Below are 20,484 nucleotides of genomic sequence, written 5' to 3' on the forward strand. Positions count from 1 at the left end.
CTAGAGAGGGTACAGAAGAGTTTAATTAGACATTTCCTGGATTGGAGAATATTAGCTATGAGGAAAGATTGGAAAGGCTAGGGTTTCTGTAGAACAGAAGAGACTGAGTGGAGACCCAATTGAAGTATATAAAATTATGAGGGGTCTAGATTGAGTGGATAGGAATGTCCTATTTCCCTCGGTTGCAGGGTCTGTAACAAGGGGGCATTGATTGGGGGTAAGAGGTAGGAGGTTTTGAGGGGACTTGAAGCTTTTTTTGGGGGGTGTGGGGATCTGGACCTCACAGGCTGAAAGGGTGGTAGAGATAAAAACACTAATTGAAAATGCACTTGGGTATGCAGTTGAAGTGCAGTAGCCTACAAGACTACAGATCAAGAACTGGAAAGTGAGATTAGGCTGGATGGCTAAAAGTCAGCTGGCATGAACATGATGGGCTGAATGGCCTTCTGTGCTGTAAATAACTATAATTTCAATGATTCTATGAAGAGGCTGCCAATGTGAAATTGCCCAAGACAATTTCTACCATGTATCTCCTAGCTGATCTCTGCAACACTAGTATTCAATACTCACCTTAAAGCAACACTTGGGCAACTAACCTGTCACAATGCACTCTCCTTAAGGGGTTTCTAATCAACATTTTGCACTATTGCTGCCCAGCTCTCCTAACACTGATTATTTACATAAATAACTCCTTCCTCAATTTTAACAGGCTGATTAAAATCTCAGTTTTGAAGTCAGCCATCACAAGCCGGGCTGTACGGGTTTCAATTTCACAGGTTTCAAGGCACATTTGCAAGATATTGAAGGGCAGCCTATGATTGGAATGACACTGTGGGCGGAACTGGAGAACAGTGCTAAATACCTAACTCAGCAACATTCAAGCTTACTTTCTTGAGAGATCTGGCACAGAGATTGTACATTTTTAACAAAACTCTCGAGACCGGATATGTCAGAGTGTAATCTCTATACGGTTTATGTACTAATATTTTTTTTGGTTGTATTTACAATTTCCAGAATTCGAGATTGCTGGAAGCCTCAGCTTCAGTACGGGAAATTTCTAATTCGGGACGAGTCTGTAACATATGTCTCAGCTAAGATTGGATGGTTTCTAATGGAGCTGCCATCGTTTCTTGTACCTGTGCTATTGCTTTATCGATCGGGTAGCCTGGACAGCATGGGGAGCAAACTCCTCTCGTTTATGTTCTGTGCGCACTACTTTCATAGGTAAGTCTAATTGAAACTGCTCTTTGGATTGAAAGTTAGTGTAAAAATATTTTGAGAACTTTTTTTTTATTTGCTTTTGGTAAATAAATTGCAAGTTAAAACAGAATTGAATGTCATACATTCATGTCATAACTACATAGGTTGCAGTATACCCTGTACCAGTAACACCCAACACAAAGTATTCACCTCAGTATGTGGATTAAACTTTAAAATTGCAGGTTTTAAAATAACCTTTTATTGTTTTATTTCAATCAGTTGTTTAGGGTCTTGTTCAAAATCACCCTGACTTTCATGTGACGGGACTTGAACTGAAGTCCCGTCTACTCCATCAGATGGTTGTAAAATAACCCATTCAGCAATTTGAAGAAGAACTGGAGAGTTCTGCCCGGTGTCCTGATCCATATTTTATTCCGTGTTTGTAAAACAGATAATGGGCCAAATGATTCCTGGAGCAATAAAAGTAAAATACTGCAGATGCTGGAGATCTGAAATACAAACGGGAAATGCTGGTAAAACTCAGCAGGTCTGGCAGCTTCTGTGGAGACAGAAACAGAGTTAATGTTTCGAGTCCGCATGACGCTTCTTCAGAGCTCGAAATGTTAACTCTGTTTCTCTCTCCACGGATGCTGCCGGACCCGCAGAGCATTTCCAGCATTTCCTGCTTGCATTTCGGAAGCTCCTGGAAGATTGAAGATATATGCCATTTTGCAGGCCAATCTTCCCATTGCAATCATATGTCAAAAACTTCTGGGAAAATAATTTGAAAATGCTGCAGAGAGCACAGATAAATGTGTAGTAGTGCATTTTGGTAGGAAGAATGGGGAAGTCACTTATCTCTTGGAAGGTGCAGTCCAGGTGGGGCAGGAACAAAGGGATCGCGGAGTACAAATACATCAATCACTAAAACTTATGTCACAGGTCAGCAAGACTATAAAAAAGCAAACCAAACACTAGGCTTCATTTCTGGAGGGATAGAATTGAAAAGTAGGTTATGCTAAACCTGTATTATACCCTGGCTATACCACACTTCCAGTACTGAGGCACTGGAGAAGGTGCAGGGGAGATTTACAAGGATGATCTCAGAAATCTGAGGGCATACATATTCGGAAAAGATTGACAGGCTGGGTCTCTTTTGGAAAAAAGGGGAGGCCAGACGAGCAGATGAGGGAGGAGGGGATAGAGGGTTACGCTGACAGATTTAGATGAGGTAAGACAGGAAGAGGCTCGAATGGAGCATAAAAGCTGGCATGCACAGGTTGGGCTGAATGGCCTGTTTCTTTATGTATATCCTATGTAATCCTACATAGTGGTTAATCCGGGGCATCAGAAATGGAAGAGCCCTGAAGAAGAGTCATACAGGCTCGAAACGTTAACTCTGGGCAGAATTTTGCCCTTGTCGGGCTGGCTCGTTGGGGGTGGGCGGGGTCGGCCAGGAAGCCGACTGCCACCCACAATTGGGGCTGGACCGCGATTTCACACTGGCAGGCCAATTAAGGCCTGCCTAGCGTCAAACGCGAGCGGAGGCGCACCCTGTTTGGGGGGGGGGGGGGGGGGGGAGGGGGTGAGAGGAGGAAGCCGAGCGTGAACTTCACGCATGTGCGTGGGTATGTGCTGGACAAGCTCCCTGAGGCACAGAGCTGCCTCAGGAGAATGAACAGTTTTCAAATATAAAAAATAAACATGTTAAAAATATTATAAAACATGCCCCCTCATGTGACTCTCACATGAGCAGGGACATGTTATTAATTAAATTTTAAAATTTTGATTTTATTTTTATTTGCTGCTGGAAACCTCATCCCGCCCGTGGATGAGGTTTCCTAAAAAATGCAAAGGCCGCTTGGCCTTTTTGCCTGCCCGCCAACCATAAGGTTGGACGGGGCAGCGAAAAATCTCTCTCAATTAACTTTTTAATGGCCTTTTAATTGTTGGTGGGCGCACTGCCGACTCTGGCGCATGCCCGCTGACCGAAATATTGTGCAAGTGAGCGCTGATGTTGGGACGCTCGCCCAACGTCACCGTGTGTTATTTTACGCTCGGTTGGGTCGGGCACGTGCCTGCCCGCCAAGCTAAAAATCCTCCCCTCTGGTTCTCTCTCCACAGATGCTGCCAGACCTGCTGAGTTTTTCCAGCATTTTCTGTTTTTATTTCAGAAACAGAGCAGGCAATGGTTTACCCAATCTGTATTAATTGATTAGATAAGCAGAGCAAAATTGGCATGAGCTGGAGGAATTTTTAACCTAACCTGTTTATTGGGAAACTGACTGGACCAGTTACAACCCACTCGATTTTAACTTCTATACAAGCCAATGGAGAATAACACCAGGTAGGGTGTCAAACCAAAATTCCATGTGATCCTGTGTGATTTCTGCCCAATGGGATTAAAACTTGCAGAAAATTGTTTTAATTTATGGTCACGCACAGCTGATGCTTTCTGTTTCAGGCGGGTTCTAAGGTAGAGATTTTTTTAACCATGGGCAGAGTTTTCCGTTTTCCAGTCGGGCGGGCCAGACTGACTCGGTGGCGGGCGGGCAGGCGATTGCCGCTGAAGAAATGGGCTGTGCCGCCATTTTCCGCGGGCGGGCCAATGAAGGCCCGCCAGGCGGGTAAGCGACTCCCTTGGAGAACGGGAAAATAGTCGCGGGGCCGGGTGCCCTCAGACTGCCGGTTCCAATGGGGAACCGACAGCCTGTATAAAGAGTGGCCAGGCAGCCTGCTTGAGGCAGTGCACCATGGCCACTTGTGGAGAGAGGGAGGGAGGTGCGAGTGGAGGGGGCAGGCTGCAGGAGAGGCCAGTGGGGAGCCACTGTGCCCCCCCGATTTTCCGATGCATGCCTTGCTGTCCTCCTGCAAGAGGTGGGCATCCGTTGGCAACTTCTGTATCTGGAGGATGGGAGGAGGAGGGCCCCCCATGTCACCAGCCAGGCGTGGGAGGAGGTGGGTGATGCTGTAAGTGCCCGTGATGATGTGCGGCGCACTGGCACACAGTGCAGGAAACAATTCAATGATTTGCTGCGCTCTGGAAAGGTGAGTACCATGTCTGTCTCGGCTATTTGACCCAGAAGGCAGCCTTAGCCTTTGACCCCCCCGACCCCCCCCCAACCATGTCTTGCTGTCGTTACTGCAGAGGGCATCTGTCGCACGCTGGGTGGGCAAATGGGTACTGACCATGCTTACACCAGCCTTAGTGGTTGAGGAGAAGAAGGGTTCTCCCCGCAGCATATGTTGGTCTTTGTGGCATTTGAATAGTCTGGGGGCAACCTGCAGGGGAGGCAGCTAGACACATACTCAGAACTCCAACACATGTCATATTGATGGTAATGAGAGGTGTAAGGGCATCTTCTGCGGACCCTTGTACTTTGGACAACTCTTGTCCCTGTGCCCCGTGTGCCTGCGCCTGGCTTCCCAAAGGTGGCTCCCCTGAAGGATGATTGTCCAGTCCTGGCCTCCTCCTTATTCTATCCCTCCCTTCCTCCTCAGGGGAGCTGCCTCCAGTGGAGAGGTCAGAACCCATCCCCAGGCTAAATGGAAGCCTCCAGAAAGCTGCAGGCCCGAGAAAGATTACTGTCTGCAGACTGGTTTCAAAGTACACAAGAAGCTCTTGGAAATCGATGAGAACTACTAACAATCACACAGGCAACTTTTAAACACTTTCATCAATTAAAACTTCATCAAAAACATGAACAACCCCTCTGAGTCCACACATCCCGACATTGCAAAAGTTTTCTTAAATAATCTCCTACCCGCCTGCCTGTTTGGCCTGTGCGCCGACCTGAAGTTCGCATGGGCCCTTCAAAATCATACACAGTTGGCAAGTTAAGGGGCTTAATGGGCCCTTCAATTAATGGCGGGCGAACTGAGCACGCCCGCCCACCGAAATATTGCGATGGCGCGCACTGACGTCGGCACGCTCGCGCGACGTCAGCACGCGTCATTTTACGCGCTGACGTGCGGGCTACGCCATCCGCACAACAGCCAGAAAATTCTGGCCAATAATTTTAGGGGATGATGTTAGTAATTTAAGCTGCCTTAAAAACCTCAGAGGAAACAAACTCTGACTTTCATCAATTGTGTACAGTGCACGTTCGTGTCATATACCATGCACATAATACACAGTGAAAACTCACAATAATGGTCAGGCCAGAACTTGCTGAAATAGTGTGTGTTCTGAGGTACATTGTTTATCAGGTCTTCACACTCTCTATTTAACTTGCACTTTATGCACGCAAAAAGATGCTGGAAAGATCAATCCAGCTATGGCCTAGTGAGGTCAAAACTAAACCAGGGACCTTGCTCATGGCGGACTCAAATAGATTATCCTGAAGATCTACCACACGGCACCGCAGCATGAAGAGTTGGCACTAAAAACCACAACTTAGGTTAAAGCTTGGGTCAGGGTGGGGTATGTGAGCTGAAACTTCTGAGCTCACCTTAAATCAACTTTAGAATGTTTTAAAAGGTGCCCTGGTACATGAGTCACAAAAGGTTAGTGTGCAGGTACAGCAAGTGATTAGGAAGGCAAATGGAATGTTGTTGTTTATTGCAAGGGGAATGGAATATAAAAATAGTGCAGTTGTACAGGGCATTGGTGAGACCACATCTAGAGTGCTGTTACAGTTTTGGTCTCCTTATTTAAGTAAGGACATAATTGCATTAGAAGCAGTTCAGAGAAGGTTCACTCGACTGATTCCTGGGATGAAGGGATTATTTTATGAGGAAAGATTGGACAGGCTGGACCTTAATCTATTGGAGTTTAGAATGATGAGAGGTGATCTTATTGAAACATATAAGATTCTGAAGGGACTTGACAGGGTGGATGCTGAAAGGACGTTTGCCCGTGTGGGAGGGACTAGCACTAGGGGACACAATCTAAAAATAAGGGGCTTCCTATTTAAGACAGAGATGAAGAAATTTTTTTTCTCTTAGAGGGTCTTTAGTCTGTGGAATTCTCTTCCCCAGAGAGCTGTGGAGGCTGGGTCATTGAATATTTTTAAGGCAAAGGTAGATAGATTCTTGACTAACAAGAGAGTCAAAGGGTATGGGGGTAGGCAGGAAAGTGAAGTTGAGGGCACAATCAGATCAGCCATGATCTTGTCAAATGGTGGAGCAGGCTCAAAAGTATGATCATTTTATCTTTTTTTTTAACTCGTTCATGGGATGTGGGCATCGTTGGCTAGGCCAACATTTATTACCCATGCCTAATTGCCTTCGAGAAGGTGGTAGTATGCTGCCTTTCTGAACTGCTGCAATCCATGTGGTGTACGAACACCCACAGTGCTGTTAGGGAGGGAGTTCCAGGATTTTGATTCAGAGACAGTGAAAGAACAGTGGTATGGTTCCAAGTCAAGATGATGGTGTGTGGCTTGGAGGGGAACTTGCAGGTGGTGGTGTTCCCATGCATCTGCTGCTCTTGTCCATCTAGCTGGTAGAGATTGTGGGTTTAGAGGTGCTGTCGAAGGAGCCTTGGTGAGTTGCTGCAGTGCATCAGTGGATGGGGTTACAACCAAGCGGGCTACTTTGTTCTAGATGGTGTCAAGCTTCTTTAGTGTTGCTGGAGCTGCGCTCATCCAGGCAAGTGGGGAGTATTCCATCACACTCCTAACTTGTGCCTTGTAGATGGTGGACAGGCTTTGGAGAGGCAGGAGGTGACTCACTACAGAATTCCTGTGGAGCCTGATGTGCTTTGGTTGATGTTACAGCAGGGAGGTGAGAAATTGGAGGGGACCAAGGATAGATCCTTGGACAACGTTGTGCAAGTGGGAAGAGAAGCCTTTGTGAGTGATCGTCTGCCTGTAACTGGATAAATAAGAATGGAATGAGGTGAGAACAGTCCCATCCAGCAGCGCGACAGTGAAGAGACATTGGAGGAAGTTGGTGTGATCAACTGTTTCAAAGAATGCAAACAAGTTCAGAAGAATGAGGAAAGATAGTTTAGCATTGTTATAGTTATAAAAAGAATGGCATTTGTGACTTTGGTACAAGCCATTTAGGTACTGTGACAGGGCAGAAACCTGATTGGACAGATTCAATCATGGAGTTATGGGAAAAATGTGTACAGATTTGGGAGGCAACAACATGTTCAAGGACTTTAGAGAGGAAAGGGAGATGGAGATTGAGCACTAATTTGCAAGGCCCGAGAGGTCAAGGGTTAATTTTTTAAGGTGAGAGGTGATGACAGCAAACGTGAAGGGGAGGGAGTTGGTGCCTCAGGGGAGAGAACAATTAACAATATCGGCTAACATGGGAACTAGGAAAGGAAGTTGGGTGGTTAGCAGTTTAGTGTAAATAGGGTCAAGGGAGCTGGAGGTGGGTTTCATGGAGCTTGAAGAGAAACTAAAGAAGGATGTCAGTTCAGGGCTGGGGCAGGAAACAACCAAAGTCAAAAGTTTGGCCTGGTGGGCTAGGGTTAGGGAGGGAAGCAGCTGAACTGACATCGAAGTCCATGAGCTCCTATCACTTGTTATCAGAGATGAGGGTGGAGGAGGCCAGGGAGAGGGGTTTAAGAAGGTGGTTTCTGTAAAGAGAAGTCCGGGGTTATCTTTGCATTCCAGAATGATCCTGGAATAGTGTGCAGTTTTTTGCAGATTGAAGCAGGATCCAATAATGCTTTATGTGGTCTAGTGATATCTGGCAATGAATGACTAAACCAGTTGTTTGCCATGTACAATCAAGTCTGCATTCCTTATATTTAAAGGAGCATGAAAGAGGTCCATATGAGGGGGAATGATCATGGTGAGAGAGAGTAATGGTTTTAAATAGGGATTAGGTGTCAAAGGTGGATGCGAGAGTGTGATTGAGCAGATCAGTAGCTGCAGGAATGTTGTGGTGAATGGAGGACCAAAGGCTAGATAGTTGGGATTTTGAAAGTGCAGTGGTTTGTGATTTGGAGAAGAGATTTTTGCAGTGGCAGGCATAGAAGGAAGGAGGTTGGGTTGGGGGTATGTGAGTAGAGTGGGATACAAGGAAGTGATCAGAGATGGCCTTATTTGTGATCAGCACAATGAGAGCAGAAAAGTCACGTATGATGGCAAGGTCAGAAATATGGAAGCTTATATGGAGAACGAGATCAAAGGAGGATCAGACGGCAGTGAACTCATGGGAGAGAGGGTATGATGAGTTGAGATGGATGTTGAAAAGTTGAGGATGAGATGTTACTTGGTGCAGAGGTCGAGGGAGGTAAGAAGTGTAGATATCTCAATGAGAAAATTGGCATGGTACTTGTGTGTGTGATAGTGAATACCGATTTAAGCGAGAGGCCAGAGGGGTGGAACAAGGTGAGAAGGAAAAGGTGCCAGAAGAATAAGTGGACAGACTAAGGTGTGATTTGGTGATAAGCGTCACACTACTGTCAGGGTGGTTTGGGCAAGGCAAGTGACTTAAGGTATAGTCAGGCATGGAGGCTTCAGTTAGTAATCATGATGTTGATGCTATCATCCACAGTAAGCTCATGGATGGCAAGTCCTTGTTCACAAGTGAACAGATATTCCAGGAGGAAATGTAGAGAGAGATCCGGTGGCAGACTCCACAGTGTCAGCAGTGGGACAGGTGAGTGGGATAGGAAGGAGGCAGGAAAGAATAGCACCCAGCGGGCACATTGGGTGGGAAGGTTAACAGGAGAGTAGAATAGGGCCGTTGGGGTTGCTGCTTGTAAGGAAGCAGTGTGCCTTCATGGCCCCTTCAGAGCGAGACGAGAGAGGCACAGAGGGAAACTGTAAGCTTCGAAGAAAGAGTCTAGCCTGAGGTGAAAGTGAGAGAGTAGGAAGATCTAGGCATGCTGAAGGTTTGGGGTAGGAATTTGGGAGGACAGAGTACCCGGGAGGGGAGAAAAGGAAGGAGGCACGATGGCAGGAAAGAAATGTCTAGAAGGGGTAAAGAGAAAAGAAGAAAGAAGGGTTGGAAAGAATGAAATTAGAAGTGATGGGCTTGGGTCTGGGGTGTCAGCCAAAATGTAGAAAAAGAAAAGTTGCTGGCACAAGGGCTAGGTTTTGGGCAAGAGATGGAGAAGGAAGCATTTTATGCAGTGAGTAGTTATGACCTGGAACTTGCTGCCTACAAGGGTGGTGAAAAAGGAAATTATTAATGATTTCAAAAGGAAATTGGTTGAGTACTTGGGAAAAATAACTTGCAGGGCTACAGGGATTAAACAGGGTATTAGGAATTGCTGGATTGCCCTACAGAGAGTCGGCATGGACTCAATGGACCGAATGGCCTCCTTCTGCGCATAATGACTCTATGACTCTCTGCGTTGTTACTTTGAGGACCCAATCAGATCTTGTGATGGTTGACCAGGACAGCGATGTCCACTCAAATCTGTGGCCCTTAGGTATAAGGGAGACAGAGGTGGGAATAGTGCCGAGGGAAAAACATGGGTGGAAGACAATGCGTGACTCGGCAGGGGAGAATGCAGTACAGGTAAAATCAAGGGAGATGTTGAGCAGTTTGACAGTAACAGCAATATTATGGTGTGAATTCAAAAATTTGAAGCCTGATTTTACAAATGAAAAGCCATGACAATGGAATTTCAAAACTGCTTCCTGTCCACCTAAAGTGCAGAGTGATCAGCAATTTTCCTTCAAAGTTGGCACTTGTTGGAATTGTTACAATCCTCCAGAGAGACCAATAACTTTTAAAATTAGATAAATTTCTCAAATGACCAACAAAAATAACCAAGATTTCACATTTTAAGACTTTTGCTGTAACAAACAAACCAAAAGTAACATAAATCAAACATTACTTAGCAGGCAACTAATACACCAAACTAAAAAATGGTACTTTCTTATTACTAACTAACTCAATCAAGATACAACTTACAACACACTTCACTGTGCACCTTACTTCTGGCATTGCAAGAACAAGTCCAATGTTTCTCCTCGCTCTCCAGCAGGCTCATTTCTGCTTGCTGCACTAGGTTGAAATAACCGCTGTCCTTCGAAAGTTGTTCCACTCAGCCTGAATTTTCCAGATCTGACTTCAACCAGCGAGGCCACCTCAGCAACTGCTTATTCCTTAAATCTTCAAAATTCCCAACTATTTAGTTCCCTTCCTTTCGATCAGAAAATTAACTCTTACAAGGGTCCTGTTTCTCCACAGGAGTAGCTGCTTTGTTCCTCCACACAGCAGTAGTTGCTTTCTCTCTCTCCCTGTGTCTCACAAAGCAGCTGTCCCTTTACTGTGAGTTTGCATGTATAGTTGTAAAAACCATCACTTGAAATAAATAGGCCCCTGTTGGAGTTTCAACCCCACGGCAATGAGACCACATAGGTATGTCTCTGATCTGTGGTGCTTCTGGAATTCTCTGTCTCACCTTAGGTTAAAGGAGACATTTTAAAACATAACCATTATGCAAGGTCCAGCATTCATAACAGTATGGTCAAGAACAAAAAAACTTACCACACAGAGAATCAAGGGTGTGAATTCACATCCCACCACTCTGTAGCAGTGTAGCAAAGAGAATTGGAGGAGAAAGAAGAAGATTGGCCAGGTATTTATGTTAAGATATAAAAACAGAAAATGCTGAAAATACTCAGCAGGTCAGTCAGCATGTGTGAAACACGTCCCAGACCTTCCCCCTGTCGGCAAAAAATGGGATACGTTGGAAATGGGGGTGGGGCTTCCGTATCCGAGTCCTGCCCACCATTTTTAAAGATCCGCAGAGTCTACCTGACTCATCAAAAACTTGGCCCCGGGCAAAAGAAGAAACACATCTTTTTGTTTCCTTTGTTTCCTTTCTTGCTTCATGATCATTCCCTTTGGCCCTGGAAGACGAACTCTTTTGTCATTCAATCTCTCCTGTCTTTCACCCTATCACAGACCCTCCTTTGGTCATTTTCCATCCCAACCCTTGCTCAAATCCTATCACATCTCTAACTTTTCCCAGTTCTGATGGAATGGTATTGACCCAAAACATTTAACTCTGTTTCTCTCTCCACAGATACTGTCTGACCTGCTGAGTATTTGCAGCATTTTCTGTTCTTATTTCAGATTTCCATCATCCACAGCATTCTGTTTTTCAGTTTACATTGAGAGTTTTTTTTTTGCACTCAGCAGAGTTTATGCCTTTTATGTGTTTTCTTTATTGTAAGCTTCTTGTGAAGATATTTTAATAATATTTTTATTAATTCTACTTCATAAGGACATTTATCTATGCAGTTAGAAACAATGGAAGTCCTAAAGCTCTCCGAGTCGTTCTCGCTGGTTGTTTATTCTGCGCTCTTAATGGCTACCTCCAGGGACACAGCATGATCTACTGCACTCACTATGATGACAACTGGACCACTGACTTCAGATTTATCTCAGGTAAACCTAACCCTTTAAATGTTCCACATTCAGAGTATTTTTTTTAATTCATTCATGGGATGTGGGCTTCACTGGCTGGGCCAGCATTTATTGCCCATCCCTTGTTGCCCTTGAGAAGGTGGTGGTGAGCTGCCTTCTTGAACTGCTGAAGTCCATGTGGAGTAGATACACCCACAGTGCCATTAGGAAAGGAGTTCCAGGATTTTGACCCAGCGACAGTGAAGGTACAGCGATATATTTCCAAGTCAGGATGGTGAGTGGCTTGGAGGGGAACTTCCAGGTGGTGTTCCCATCTATCTGCTGCCCTTGTCATTCTGGTGGTAGTGGTCGTGTATTTGGAAGGTACTCTCTAAGGAGCCTTGGTGAGTTTCTGCAGTGCATCTTGTAGACGGTACATATAGCTGCTACTGTGCATCGGTGATGGAGGGAATGAATGTTTGTGGATGTGGTGCCAATCAGGCAGACTCTTTGTCCTGGATGGCGTCAAGCTTCTTGAGTGTTGTGGGAGCTGCACTCATCCAGTCAAGTGGAGAGGATTCCATCACACGCCTGACTTGTGCCTTGTAGATTATGGACAGGCTTTGGGAAGTCCGGAGGTGAATTACTCATCACAGGATTCCTAGCCTCTGACCTGCTCTTGTTGCCACCGTATTTATATGGCTAGACCAGTTCAGTTTCTGGTCAATGGTAATCCCAAGGATGTTGATAGTGGAGGATTCAGGGATGGGAATGCCATTGAATGTCAAGAGGCGATGGTTAGATTCTCTCTTGTTGGAGATGGCCATTGACTGGCACTTGTGTGACATGAATGTCACTTGCCACTTGTCAGCCCAAGCCTGGATATTGCCCAGGTCTTGCTGCATTTGGACATGGACTGCTTCAGTATCTGAAGAGTCATAAATGGTGCTGAACATTGTGCAATCATCAGCGAACATCCCCACTTCTGATCTTATGATGGAAGGAAGGTCATTGATGAAGTAGCTGAAGATGGTTGGGCCAAGGACATTACCCTGAGGAATTCCTGCAGTGATGTTCTCGAACTGAGATGACTGACCTCCAACAACCACAACCAACTTCCTTTGTGCTAGGTATGACTCCAACCAGTGGAGGATTATTCCCCTGATTCCCATTAACTCCAGTTTTGCTAGGGCTCCTTGATGCCACACTTGGTCAAATACGGCTTTGATCTCGCCTCACCTCAGCAGTTCAGCTCTTTTGTCCATGTTTGAACCAAGGCTGTCATGAGGTTAGGAGCTGAGTGGCTCTGGCGGAACCCAAACTGGGCATCAGTGAGCAGGTTATTGCGAAGCAAGTGCTGTTTGATAACACTGTTCATTACCCCTTCCATCATTTTACTGATGATTGAGAGCAGACTGATGGAGTGGTAATTGGCCGGGTTGGATTTGCCCTGCTTTTTATGTACAGGACATACCTAGGCAATTTTCAACATAGCTGGGTAAATGCCAGTGTTGTAGCTGTACTGGAACAGCTTGGCTAGGGACACGGCAAGTTCTGGAACATAAGTCTTCAGCATTATTGCCAGAATATTGTTAGGGTCCATAGCCTTTGCAGTATCCAGTGCCATCAGCCATTTCTTGATATCATGTGGAGTGAATTGAATTGGCTGAAGACTGGCATCTGTGATACTGGGGACCTCCAGAGGAGGCCGAGATGGATCATCCACTCGGCGCTTCTGGCTGAAGATTGTAGCAAATGCTTCAGCCTTATCTTTTGCACTGATGTGCTGGGCTCCACCTTCACTGAGGATGGGGATATTTGTGGAGCCTGCTCCTCCAGTGAGTTGTTTAATTGTTCACCACCATTCACGGCTGGATGTGTCAGGACTGCAGAGCTTAGATCTGATCCGTTGGTTGTGGAATTCCTTCGCTCTGTCTGTCACTTGCTGCTTATGCTGTTTGGCATGCAAGTATTCCTGTGTTATAGCTTCACCTGGTTGACACCTCATTAGGACATAGAGATCTCATTAGGACATGGGAATACAGGACAGGGATACTCGTTATATGTCTTATGGCTAACAATAGCTCTTTTGAACTCAAATTTCAGCCTTCAAACTAAATACAGCTTTGTCCTGCATAATGATCCCACCTTGATCTCCCTACCACCCCAACTGTGCCCACAATCTGAACTCTTCATGGTCTCGAATTTTACCATGGGTGCCACTTTTTGGTGAGTGTAGATTGGAGGGTGAGAATGTTCAAAATATTGGCAGAAGAATAATTGGACCACACTATTGGCCAATGTTGTCATGATATCATGGGTCACAGACATTGGACCAGATTTTGGAAGTTTTCTCACCTGAAATGGGCACCATTATCCTTACAGAAAGAGTGAATTTGCCAGGAATGGTGGTGGCAGGAGGCAGCAGGGGGTGGGGGGGTGGGGGGGGGCGGGGGGGGCGGAATGTGGAGATTAAGATTGATAAGGATGGGGAGGGGAAATTCAATACTTCAAAACAGATAGTAGTGGATTGGGAAGTTTACAGGTATTGAGTTTTGTGGCAGGGGCATTTAATCAGGCGGGTGGGAACCCACCACCTTCCCCCCTCTGCCCCAATTAAGCCTGTTTAAGTCCTGCCCTGCCCACTTAAGGGCTTCATCCTGCCATTGCTGGTATTCACCCAACTGTGGGCAGAGGACTCGCCATGCGGGAAACCAAAAAAGTAAACCTTTTCAATGTTACTTGTAGGCTTCCAGGGGGTTCCTTTGCTCAAAGGTACATAATATCTGATCATGGAACCTGGCACTGGCAGGGTGGGGTGGGAGGGAGAGGGGACAGCTGAGAGCCATCCCCTCTGCCCTTGCTGCTGACCTCCTTCCTCTCCCTCCCACTGATGACTTCACCCTGCGACCCCCAACCCGCTATCATTACACTCCTCTGGCCTGGGTTCATCGGCAATCCTTGGCCTCAGGTGGCTGTTGTACTGGCAGCAGCCACTGCTACCCCAGTGGTGCTGCCAAACAATGAAGAGCTGCCAGCCTCTGATTGACCTGCTATGCTCGGCGGGCAGGACCTCTTGCTCTCAGGATCCTAAAGTGCCTGATTGACACTTAACTTGGTGGGACTTCCTGAAAAGAGGCAACACGGAGCACTTGCTGGCTCTCTAGCTGGCGGGTGAAATTCCCATCACCTCCATTAAATATCTCCCAGTGCCTCTATGACCTAGGAGCAGATGGAGGTGGTGGGAAGGGTGTGCTTGTAGTAAGTGGGACCTTTTTCAGAATTACTCCTATAGTTTATCTCCTCCAATATGAATGAAGAAATCTTGGGGAAAAGTACAAACCCAGTTAAAGACTATTATCCAGTTGCAATTTCAGTGTAATTACTAGTTTTCACACATCGTAGGTTTGTTTGGGAGTTGGCAGTTTTTGAGTTATGACAGACTTTTAAAGCCGGTGTTCAGCTTTTCTAGGTCATTGTGCATGTGGATATTTGCTTTACAAATACGTTGTATGTCACCTTTACTACACTAAACACCTTTTTGACTAAAACAAAAACAGAATTACCTGGAAAAACTCAGCAGGTCTGGCAGCATCGGTGGAGAAGAAAACAGGCCTGTTTGACTAAACCAGGTCTGTTATGCTTTAATCAAGGCGCTTCCAAGGTCATAGGGTCACATGAATGAATTGATAGAATTCACCTTGTGTGATGTTTCTGCATGATAGAACAGGAAATTAACTTCATTTGATCTTACATGTTGATAAATGATTTATTCTTAATTATTTTATTCTGAGTAAAAATGCATTTGTTCCTGTTTCATTTTTGGACTATGATAAATAAACCATTTTTGTCTTTTTATATTTTAGGTGTTGCGCTATATTTAGTGGGTATATCAATTAACATTCACAGTGACTACATATTACTGGCCCTAAGGAAACCTGGTGACATGGGATATTATATTCCTCAAGGTAACATCTTACAAATTTTTGGAATAACAATTTTGAGTATTGCTAAAAAATACATTTTGTTGAAGCTTTCTGTCTTGCACTCATCAGGACAATTTGCAAAAATGCCAATGTCATGGGACATTTATATTGTATGAGAAGAGAGTGCTGATTGGTTGGCAAGTGGGCTCTGATTGGTAGACGCATTGCCAAAACCGAAGTATTCAAAGAAAATACCAATCACAGTACTCAATATACTCAGTATAAAGTTGTTGTTTCCCATGACATTGGTAGTCTTGCGAATTGTCCCGATGAGTGCAAGATGGAAAGCTTTGACAAAATGTCTTTTTTCAGCAATACTCAAGTTCTGTACTACCAAACGACTATTTGAATAAAAATCTATGGGAACCAATATCAAATAATACAATTCCTTTAAAATGATATTGTTTGATATAAAATATTTGTGTATTGTGAACTGTGAAAATGGTTCTGCCAAAAAGGTGTTGGAATTGAGACGACTGTGCCACGGACAATATCCCAGGACACTCTCGCCAACCCCTCACCAAACTGCAGGTTTCCTTTATCGAATAAAAAGTTTGCTGTGCAATAATGGTTATTGTTTCTGTTTTGGTCAAAGCAGTTTAACATTTTTCAACATTGTCATAAACTTTAACTTGACAGTGTTAAACATTACCTTGATGTTTACCAGAAGTTCAGATCCACTGAACACATTTACTGGTATTACCCTCCCTTCCAACTCTCCATGACTCTTCAGGAATTAAAGATTAATCCCCAAGGAAAGAATGCAAGCAACCTGGGGGCCTGGTGAGGGGAATCATTGTGGCATCAAAAGAATTGTATTCCTTTTATTTTCTTTGAAAACTTTAGTTCATAAGTTTTAAAAATATCAGACCTTGGGGGGGAAGAAAAAGACTGACAATCAATAATCATCCAATCGGGTAGTGAGTCTGTTTGCTTTCCAATTGGTGTGGGTAGGCAGTGAGCCGCGAGGAATGGACGGGTCAGCTAACCATAGGCTCATTTGTGGGGGGGTGAGGCAATGGAGGCAGGCTGTTGTTTGAGCTCATACTCCTTCCTCTTCTGGTTTACACCACTTTTTGACACACTTGACGATGGAGTATACAGAACAGATATAATTTTTGCCTGGTATTGGAGGTCGTCCCATCTAGTCACAGAAAGTGGCTTTTCGGCTTTTAGTTTTCTCTTTCAAGTCCTCATGAGGTCATTTTTCTTCATTTATTCCTGGGGTGTGAGCACTGCCAGAAAGGCCAGCATTTGTCACCTACCTCTAATTGCCCTGGAGAAATTGGTGGAGAGCCACCTTCTTGAAACACTGCAGTCCATGTGTTGTAGGAACACCCACAGTGTTGTTAGGAAGGGAGTTCCAGGTTTGTGACCCAGCAGCGAAGGAATGGTGATATAGATCCAAGTCAGGTTCGTGTGTGATTCGAAAGGGTACTTGCAGGTGGTGGTGTTACCATTTTGTATGCCTTTATCCTTCAAGGTGGTAGATGCCACAGGTTTAAAGTTGCTGTTGAAGGAGTTTTGGTGAGTTGAAAATCATTCTCCGTCATACACCATGGGCCGCATTTTCTCTCTCAATGGAGGTGCGAATTGCTTTGTGAAAGCTGAACTTAGTTTATTTTGCAGAAGACAAAATGTTCCTCTGCCTTTCTGACCACACACCATTTTCATATGATATTTTCCCATCTCAAGAATGCCTTGCATGCAAAATACATATGCACCTCTTATGAGGTCAGGGTCCCCATTTTGAGCACCACAGGAAAATTATATTTCCTCCCACACACTGTTTTTATGTGGTAAGTAGGTTTTGTAAGTCCCAACAAAACACTCCTCCTTGGAGAATTTGTGACCACTGGAGGAAGCCTGCAGAAGGGTTGACAATATTCTGAAAGGTAAATGTAAAATGTTTTCACAACTTCAAATGTCATTATTAGACACTGCATTGTAATGTAGATGTGTTTTCAAAGCAGTGATTCATCTTAGGGCTCTGTCCTGCAGAACTGAGTTGACCATTACATTGACTACCATTGTGCAAGTGTTGACATGCATTATAGTACATTTCCCGTGGAAAAAGTGACATCGTGCACTCAAAACTGTAGAAAAATCTGCTTGGAAACTCTTCTGTCATGTTTTGGACTGAGATTTAAATGCCCAGCAATCTTTACCTTTGAAAAAATGACCCTGCTGTTGAATGCAGCAAAAGTCAAGCACTTGCTGCATTCTATTAATTGACAGATAATCTGCATTAAAATAGAAATGATCGCCATCTGTAGCCTACAAAAATGTCATCCTGTGTTTCAGTTTCAATGGACTTCATTGCTGACATTTCCCAGGGACTGGTTAAATAGCTTGGAATGTTATGAATGCTTGGCTGAGCTTCAAAATGCCAAGAACCACTTATCTCAGCTGGGGGAGCTGTGTTTACATTTCTATTGACAGTTTTAAAAGGTTATTAAGAGATTATCTGCCTTTGATGTTGTAAGACAATAAGTGTTTGTTTTTACAACAGATTTACCACTTGCAAGGATTAACATTTTTGAATGGGTTTTATGGAGGAGATTTTTTTTCAGTTGGAAGTGTCTTTGAATATGACTGCTCTATTAGATTGTTAGGCTTTTTAAATGTTCATTTCGAAGATATCCTGAGGACTGCCCATACTTAATACTGGGTGAGTGGCTATGGAGGATACATGTGGGTGATGGAGGGGGAATGGGGGTAAGAAGGGTCATAGGGTGCTATGGGTATATGAGGGGCCTGGGGTATAAGGGGACATGGAGAGGGAATAGTGGACATGAGGGGACATGGGATAGCAAGGGTGATCTGAGGGGGAATGGAGTCCGAATGGGGAATGAGAGGAGTGAGGAGTGAGTTTTAGAGGGCCTTTAAACATTATTGAGAGCGGGGCTGCTGTCTCTGAGAACTGAGGTAGGCCTTCCAACCAGCCCGCCTCTGCATTCACACTCTTAATGCACTCCATCGTGGCTCACAAAAGGCACTGTGAACTTGAATCTTGTGTAAGAAAACAGAAATCCCAGGTAAAGTTACACATTGGCCAGGTGTGAATTTTGGAAGGTGCAAAAGTGCATATAGTCCTGAACCCACACTAAAACCCAGGCCCATATTTTGCCTACATTAAAGATCCATGTCGTAGATAGGACTTCATAATGTATCTAATCCTGAATCTTTTGAAGACGTCTACTCATGCAAACAATTGTAGCTGACCTGACAACAGGCTTGAAGCCTGCATTTTCCATCATTCTCTGTCACCATCCTGAGGAGACTCTCGGTCATTTTCTTATGGTTTGGCATGTATCATACAATTTAGAAGCTAGGTTTTATTTGAAATTTGCAATGGTGAAGAACATAATAGCAATGGGATAGTTTGGTTCTCAAAAGGAAAGGTGCAGCCCACTTAAATTTGAACTTCATTGGTGCTAGATTCTGGAACTACAAAGCAGTTCCTGATGTATTATAAAAGTGTATCTTTTTGTAATTTGCTACATTGGCCTTACAAGTGGGATTTTCCATTGTGATGTAATCTCGCTGTATCTGCTGCTGGATTTGGATGAGTACCCATTCATTTGTCCCAAAAGTCACTCTGGCCAATTTCCCAGGGTTAGCCTAATTATAATAATTTGAAATGGATCCTGTCGGGATTCCTGCCTACAATTGCAGAGATCAAACTGTAGAAGGAGGAAAATCTATGGCTACAGGATTAAAAATTCTTCTGCCTGTCTTTAGGGTGACAGAAAAAAAAGGTGTTACGTTTTGAAATGTAGCTTTTAAACTCTCCCTGCCCACTGTCGCAATGCTGGACACCAGTGTCAATCCCATGTTATTATGCTGCATTGCCCATCATTGCCACTACTTTAAATATGCTGCCCATATTTGTTGGATATAGTCAATGATCACTTGATGGGTAGTGATAAAGTCTGGTAAATGTTTCCAACCCTTATACATCTATCATTCACCTGAAATTGTGCTAGTTGAGACCCTATGGTTTTCTGGGTGCAGTTGAATTGTTATTATAGCCAATTTATTATTTTCTGGCTCCTCAAAACTATGGAACCCTTTACCTCCTCTCATGTCCACCTCCTTCCACAATCTACAATATTCATCCACCAAGCTTGGTGTCACCTACCTACAAATTCTTCTCTGACTCTTTTCAGTCTTGTTGATGCCCTGAAGTGTCCACCTCTGGTCCAAGATTGATAATGACATACATTGCACTACTGTAATTTTCAGCTGCTAGATGCACCAATCATAACGATCACCTTACATCTAACCAACTTGGTTGTATTCAATAATCCTAACCTATAATACAGTTTAAGTGCTTTGGGGGAGGTTTGCTATGTTAAAGGTGCTATATTTAAACAAGGTGTTGATGAAAACATGCCAACAAACAGCACACAGATTTTTGGATGATCGGTAATCATCTCTCCTGTCTTTGCAGGTGGGTTGTTTGAATATGTCACGGCAGCCAATTACTTCGGTGAAATAGTGGAGTGGTTTGGTTATGCCATTGCAACTTCTACTTTGCCAGCCTTTACTTTTGCCACTTACAGTGCCTATTATTTGGGAATTCAGGCTTGGAATCATCACAGGTAATTTGTGAGCTTGCATCCTATGTGTTTGCAATCAGTCTAGTGGTGCAATGGGGGCAATTTTAACCCAAACCACCCACCAAAAAAACTAATGGGATCAGCTGCAATACTGGTTTAGCATGCTGCCTGATTTTATTCTCCATTGAACTCAAGAGAGAACAATTTTGGGTAGAGTGTAAAACCAGGCATCCTACTGGATCCAGCAGGTTTCCCATTCTGTGTGAGGTTAAAATGACCTCACAATATGTTTAAGCTGTAGGTGGGCAGCAAAGTCTAACGTTTGAATCCCAGCCTTGAAAGATAGCCATGGATCAGCAAGTTGAAGTGGGATGGAAATTTAAAGACCACAGAAATTTCTCAAATAATGAAGAAAAATAAAATTCTGGATGTCCTTCCAGTTTTAGAGGTTTAGGATT

At 44.3% G+C, this 20,484-nt stretch overlaps 1 protein-coding gene across 2 annotated transcripts in view; it reads left to right on the forward strand.

The window, feature by feature from the left end:
- The first annotated feature begins 818 nt into the window (after positions 1-818).
- The window catches only part of LOC144689895 (3-oxo-5-alpha-steroid 4-dehydrogenase 2-like), a 30,666-nt gene continuing 11,000 nt past the window's right edge, over positions 819-20,484 (forward strand). Inside the window, exons 1-4 of one of the 2 annotated variants that reach the window (XM_078557389.1) lie at positions 819-1,224; positions 11,354-11,517; positions 15,342-15,443; positions 19,918-20,068. In XM_078557389.1, coding sequence (XP_078413515.1) covers positions 947-1,224; positions 11,354-11,517; positions 15,342-15,443; positions 19,918-20,068 — 695 coding nt within the window. In that variant the 5' untranslated portion in view covers positions 819-946. The remainder of the gene's footprint in view (positions 1,225-11,353; positions 11,518-15,341; positions 15,444-19,917; positions 20,069-20,484) is intronic. The other variant, XM_078557390.1, reaches the window with a different exon arrangement.

This window comes from Cetorhinus maximus, chromosome 14 (genome assembly GCF_964194155.1).
Source record: "Cetorhinus maximus chromosome 14, sCetMax3.hap1.1, whole genome shotgun sequence".
Classification (NCBI taxonomy): Eukaryota; Metazoa; Chordata; class Chondrichthyes; order Lamniformes; family Cetorhinidae; genus Cetorhinus; species Cetorhinus maximus.